General features: G+C 37.3%; 1 protein-coding gene across 2 annotated transcripts; it reads left to right on the top strand.

The window, feature by feature from the left end:
• Nucleotides 1–582: 582 nt before the first annotated feature.
• rab11ba (RAB11B, member RAS oncogene family, a) lies at nucleotides 583–6,519 on the top strand. Of its 2 annotated transcripts, none has more exons than XM_027170031.2 (5): nucleotides 583–740; nucleotides 3,848–4,043; nucleotides 4,416–4,609; nucleotides 4,703–4,783; nucleotides 5,352–6,519. In XM_027170031.2, the coding sequence occupies exons 1-5, from the start codon at nucleotides 701–703 to the stop codon at nucleotides 5,495–5,497; spliced, it is 657 nt and encodes a 218-aa protein (XP_027025832.1). In that variant the 5' UTR covers nucleotides 583–700; the 3' UTR covers nucleotides 5,498–6,519. The 2 variants fall into 2 exon arrangements, with proteins under 2 accessions (XP_027025832.1, XP_027025833.1); XM_027170032.2 differs by having other exon boundaries at nucleotides 602–720.
• Nucleotides 6,520–6,740: the final 221 nt, after the last annotated feature.

Raw genomic sequence — 6,740 nt, 5'->3', positions numbered from 1 at the left:
GAGTGTGTATGTGAGTCTGCATGTGAATGAGTGTGTGTATGTGAGTGAGTGTGAGTGAGTGTGTATGTGATTGTGTATGTGAGTGAGTGAGTATGTGAGTGTGAGTGAGTGAATGAGTGAGTTAATGTGTATGTGAGTGTGAGTGAGTGAGTTTGTGCATGCTAACATGCTTTTCTGCTCATCACATCTGTAAGGAGTGTTTATATGTGTTACTGTTTCCTGCCTGGCAGCTCAACAAGTAATTTTCCTCCCCACAGAACAGTAGCTCACTCTATGGTTATTTTTTGCACTTGTTGTGAGTAAAAATCCCAGGAGATCATATCCTCAAGGCAGCTCATCAGGTACCAACTTATACCTTCATTGTATTAATAGTGGGACAAAGTAAGGACCATTAAGGATTCGAGATTAAAAATGTTATAATACCGATACATGTATAACAGTGTTTAAAATAATATATATATAAAACGAATACTGAAGAAGAAGAAGAAATTTGCGAATTGATTCGTATGAATCATAGATATCTATGCGTATGAATGAAGTGAAAGATCCGATCAAAAAGAACCGATTCTTTCGCGAGTCACCATCACTATAATCCGCCCTTCCAGTATTATAAAGCCGAGTGAATTTTCTTCCTGTCGGTTGGAGTTAGGAGACCGTTGTAGCTTCGCTAGAATTTCAGCAATAGCGGACACAAACTAACATGGGAACCCGAGATGATGAGTATGATTATTTATTTAAAGGTCAGTTGTAATTCAATTTACGCGTCTAAATATAGTTAATAAGCGGTGCATTGAAAAATTCAACCCACCGTTAATGCGAGTTTATTTAGCTAGATAAGCTAAGGTACTCGGCTAAGTTTGCTACATAGCAGTCTCTGGCTGCGTTACAAATAGTGTCTTGTGCACTGTGTAAGTGCACTTCGTCGCGCTTGAGCTTTGTCCTGTGTATACCCTACGTAGTGCACTAGTTGACCGACGGAGCGCTATTTGGGATTTAACCCATATAAACTACGCTAACCAGACAACGATGGCCTTTTAGTCTGTAAGGCCTTTTATGGTTAGTTGATAGTTTTTTGGAAACTGTTCCATACTTTTTAATAGAATTAATTTATTTGCATTTATATGTGCAAAAATAATTAATTTGCGTGGTATCTATGCTGCCAAGCTATCAAACACCAAGATGGAGGAAAAGCTAACCGTTATGTAGCTTAGTAGTTTAAATAAGTAGCTAAAGTAAGCTTGTTTAAGTGCTTCTTTGCTTGCTTATTGGTTGTTTAAGTTTAAACTAGATTCAGTGTCATTTATACGAAGTTAGCTGTGGGTTTCATCCGCCTTTTAGTCATTAGCCGTTATGCTAATGTAACATCAATTTGGAGTTTCTTAAAACAAGGTCGTGGTTTTATTCAAAAACTGAGTAGTCGTGAACTTGGTTATACTTTTTAACTAGTCGTGGTGGTGGGATTATGTCTCTAGTTTGCTTATCTGTCATTCTGAAGAGGAAAAGATTGGGTGATTTCTGCTGGGTGACGTCACCACTTCAGTACCAGGCTCATAATGTGATGTTATTGCTCAATAATCTTCCTAAAATGGTATCAGGAGGTAAACATTATTTCTTAAATGCAAGTATATCAACAAACAACTCGTTCCCTTAAACGAGTCCCGTGATTGATGTGTTGTCCTGATGATAGGAAGATGCTTGAACAGCAGATTTCAAACTCCTAGTCATTTATTTACTACTACAGTATCACAGTGGCCCTTTGTGCTGGTGAGCAGAGCAACAGGTCATCTAACATTTTTTTACTGTATTTTTTCCTTAAAAAAATAAAAAAAGATCAAATCCAGGTACAGCTAAGTGGAGTTATTTGCTTAAGCTCTATCATAATGTAAAGAAATTTAGTTCACATACTATTTTTATTTATTTATTTATTTGTAGTGTTTAGGATTCACAATTCAGAAATTCCAGTCAGGTTTTAAATTAGATTTTTTTAATGAACACATTTGTACTCTTTCTATCCAGTCATTAAGTCAAGAGTCAAGAAGCTTTTATTGTCATTTCAACCATATATGGCTGACACAGTATGTAGTGAAATCCAGGACGATGGTGCTACGTGGAACAAAACAGAGATACAATAAATGCAGCGAGTAGCAGCACAATGCATAAAATAATGCAGATACAGGTCAGGAGTTTTAGACACAGTCCACATCAAATATCAGAACAGGGATGTATGCGAGCTCTGTAATATTCACCATGGCGTGGATGTCGGTTTGAGTATTTCAGAAGTTGCTAATCACCTGGTATTTTCATGTACAACAGTCTCTAGTGTTTTACTAGTTTAATTATGATGTCAAACAAAAGTGTTTGATTGGAAATGCTTTGTTGATAAGAGAGGACAAAGCAGAATGGCACTGACTCTTGTCCTCTAAAATCAGGAATCTGAAGTTACCGTGTGCACGGACTAAACTAGGCTACTGAAGATTCGAAACATATCACCTAGTCTTTTTCCTGGTCTTGCATGTACTGCTCTTCTGTTACATGATTGGCTGATCTTATCTATTGCTTCCTGAACACTTCTACTTCCCAATCTCAGTGATAGCATGATAATCACATGACCCTGTTTAAAACATTTTCAGCTGTATAATTGAGACACTGGACTTATTTTTGCAATGTTTTATTCATTCTTGCCAGAATCTGTACACGCATAAAAATCTCCAAGTCTGTACAAGTCATAAAAATGTTAAATTATAAGATTGCTTCATAACCAGATTTAAATCCTGTGTGAGGTGCCATGGCCTTGGTTAATATCTGTTTACAGCTTCACTACAAGATTTTCCAGTGATGGACAAACCACAGCTCTCTGGGCTGTTTGATCTGGCCCTTCAATATTGGACAAAATTGTCCTATAGTCTGAACTCATTATTCATTTTTCTTGCAATGCCCTGCGTTTCAGTTAATTCCACTAGATGGCACACTCCAAACACTACCGACCATTGCTCAAGCCGAGTCTATTGTCTTCATCCTGCACGTTTGATTATGCATTGAGCCCTATTTAAACAATGAATTGACGAAAGAAAGGTCAAAGGTGATGTTTAGGTTTTTAATAAGGAGGGTACAGAATATTTTTCACAAAAATCTGATCCAAGGTAGTGTCATATGCCAAGAAATCCTTCAAGAAATACAATATCCAAAGCCACTCCCCCCCCAAGTCTGCTACAATTTCACATGTAATTTATATTATTTAATATATTATGTTTTATAATACATAAACGTTATATTATTATTGTGAGTTCCAGTCTGTTTGTCAAATTCTAAAACCCAGTTTTGCCCTTGAATTCTGAAGTTTATCGCTTCACTACATGTTGTTGATTCAAATTTTACCTAAGTAATGCATTGGTGTTACTAGACTAATATAGCTAATGCATAAAGGAAGCTTAAAGAAACTATCAACCTCTGTTTCGAAATGATCTAATAAACTTGTTGGCTCTGTAGCTGTATGTCCTCTACAGAAATGGTTAGTTAGACAAGACTGACAACAGAAACAGCCACGGTTCTTTACGGTTCTTGTTTTTTTTTTTTCTCACATAATTTGGTATCATTCAGTGCAGTGGTCATAATTTTGAGCCTGTCTGTTTCTGTCTGTTTCTTTACAAATAGTATTTTTTTTTTTTTTTAAAAAAGCCACAAATTGGTCCACATAAAATTCTAGACACATATGACAAGAGAAACTGTGTATTAAATACTGTTAAAGGTTATTGTATGTAACTTATTATCACCATCAGGGATGGTCACTGGAGTACAGAAATGTAGGCTGTAGTACAAATCAGTTTAGTATCTTCATTGTGTTTTGCAGTGGTGCTCATTGGAGACTCTGGTGTGGGGAAAAGTAACCTGCTGTCCCGTTTCACACGCAACGAGTTCAACCTGGAGAGCAAGAGCACCATTGGTGTGGAGTTCGCTACTCGAAGCATCCAAGTGGATGGCAAAACCATAAAAGCTCAGATATGGGATACAGCAGGACAGGAGCGCTACAGAGCAATCACATCAGCGTAAGTGCATGGCACATTTAAATCTATAAGGGATGAAACATAACAAGATGTGCTGTTATAATCAATGACCATGTTGTGTGATACGGTACAAGGTGTAGCTGGATTACTGTTCCCACCCCAAAGTGCACATGCACTTAATTCGTTTAAGAAATATGCTCACATGAACATAGTTAATTAAGGAATTCACATAATTTATTTACATTCATAGTTATAGTTTCTTTTGTAAACCTCAGTATAAGTGTTCTATACCTGCATGTGTCATAAACTTGTATGATTGTGTTCACTATTTTATATTTGTAAAATATTTTTGTTCAGTTTAAACTGAAATGTTAATGAACTCATTTTAACTGATCTTCCTGTTGTATAATTCAGGTATTACCGGGGTGCAGTAGGAGCTCTTCTGGTATATGACATTGCCAAGCACCTGACTTATGAGAATGTAGAGCGCTGGCTGAAGGAGCTGCGTGACCATGCAGACAACAACATCGTTATCATGTTGGTGGGGAACAAAAGTGATCTGAGGCATCTCCGAGCTGTACCCACTGATGAGGCCAGGGCTTTTGCAGGTGAGGTTCATTTCTAACCAGATCTTTAAAGAAGATGGCATAAACATATTATTTATTGGTTTAACAACATGTGTGGTGTTGCTTTCTTTTCAGAAAAGAACAACTTGTCTTTCATTGAAACTTCAGCTTTGGACTCCACAAATGTTGAAGAGGCTTTTAAAAATATACTCACAGGTAGGGATTTGTTGTATGGTGGAAAAAATCAGCTTGCCTTTCAGTTTATTAGCATTATAGCCAAGATCCTATACCACAGAAGCTGTTGGTTCATTCTCTGTTGCATCACTTTCATGGTTTATTAATAGAATGAGTCTCTAGTGTCTGTACTTAGTAACAGTCAAAGGTAAAGCAGGAACAATACACAAAAGTCTTCATGATGTAATTTGATGAGGGAGAAAGAGAAGAGACTGATGAGGGAATGAGTTTTTATATCTGCAGAGACAAACAATATAAATGCAATTAAAATGTTTCTAACAAATGTAGAATGATGGGTTAATCCTACATAATGGGCAAAGAGGAAAGTCCATGTTTATGAAGGAAGCACATGGTCACTGTGCCAGAGCCAAAAGGAGGCCCAGTATAAGTAGAAGTCCTTCAAGGAATGTGTGAGAATATAGACAATATTCTGCTCAGAAATATTCTCCAGGGCAGACTCATAAAAATTCATAAGTGGGATTAAATAATTTGTCTTAAAATGGTTTACTATTTCTGTATGTTTTTTTTTTTGTTTTTGTTTTTTTTCCAGAAATCTACCGTATTGTATCACAAAAGCAGATCGCTGACAGGTCTGCACATGACGAGTCTCCTGGCAACAATGTGGTGGACATTAGTGTCCCCCCTACCACTGATGGGCTGAAAGGCAGCAAATTTCAGTGCTGCCAGAACCTGTGACCCTGCTCTTTCATCACTCCATGTTGCTTCTTCCTCTGTTCCTCTCACATTCATCGCTTCTTTGCTGTGTATTGTGCAACTGCTGCTGCCCTAGCTCCGTCTACTCATGTCCAAAATTCTCCCCGGTCCTGTGAAGTCCTAGATAACATTCCTATTTTGTCTTTTTTGTCCTTTTTGATTGTATACAACTTTTGTGTATTTTCTCCTTTTTTTTTTTTTTTCTTTCTTTTTTCTTTTTTTCTTTTTTTTAAGTCATCACATCTGATTTCATGCTACTTAATGAATTCGTTTTTGGAAGTGATTCTGGTTGGGCACTGATCGTGTGACCCAATCCTAAGGAAAAGGATGGTGAGGGATCAGTGTGTCTCGAGCTTCCAGCCACTCTGTGGAGTTTCCGCTTGGGGATTCCCGACACTAAGAAAGGCATCTGTTCAGCCGATCCCAGGAAGGGATCCCTGCTAGGTTACCTTTTGGCTGAGAGTCAGCATGGGGCAAAAATACATTGTCTGAATCATATAGATACCAAAGGGAGACTGCAATCATTTGAACATTTCCAACTGCACAGTTAATAAATGATTCTGCACTATTTAGAGCAGCACTGGGTGAAAGTCCTGAGCGAGTTCATGTAATGATTCTATATTGTGTTTAGGGCACCAATTCTAGCGATCATGTGAATGCAGATGTTTCCTGTATCTCCTATATAAAGTGACAGTTATCCCAGCCCAGGCTTTGCACTAAGTTATAGGAACTGTTAACCAGGAGGGTGTGTTTCTGGTTTACACTGTTTAAGCTGGTTGCCTGTCTTTTCATCTGGTGTCTGAACGTGCATCACCCTGTTACAGGATTCTTGTTTGAAATTGTGTGGTTAGTTTGAAAATGCCTTATGTTTCCCATGCTGTGATTAAAAAAAAAGCCTTTATTAAAGTGTGGTTCTATGACATTCACATATCCATGAATTCACATCAACTGTTTTGACTTTTATCCAGTTATATTGGGATGGAAAATAAACCAAATTACCATCACACTGTTATTTTTGCATTTATTTTATTCTTGGTTTCACACTAATGGTGTGCTACAGCTTTAAATCTAGCTGAAGTGTAATGTAAAAATTCTCCCACATAACTGTGACTGGTAAAGAATTTAGAACAACTCCTTTGTTTTCATTCAAATCGTTGGAGTTCAACAACAAAAAAACATGCATGAAAAAAATATATTTTATGGAAATGCAAGATACTGAAAGAGA

The sequence above is a fragment of the Tachysurus fulvidraco genome, chromosome 2, assembly GCF_022655615.1.
Source record: "Tachysurus fulvidraco isolate hzauxx_2018 chromosome 2, HZAU_PFXX_2.0, whole genome shotgun sequence".
NCBI lineage: Eukaryota > Metazoa > Chordata > Actinopteri > Siluriformes > Bagridae > Tachysurus > Tachysurus fulvidraco.
This window is presented reverse-complemented; position numbering and strand designations above follow the sequence as displayed.

Bases quoted from the DNA above. Each gene is read 5' to 3' on its own strand.
- rab11ba (XM_027170031.2), top strand. From the start codon at position 701: ATGGGAACCCGAGATGATGAGTATGATTATTTATTTAAAG. The intron at 741-3,847 runs GTCAGTTGTAAT...TGTGTTTTGCAG, and splicing joins GTATGATTATTTATTTAAAG to TGGTGCTCATTGGAGACTCT. The intron at 4,610-4,702 runs GTGAGGTTCATT...CTTTCTTTTCAG, and splicing joins TGAGGCCAGGGCTTTTGCAG to AAAAGAACAACTTGTCTTTC.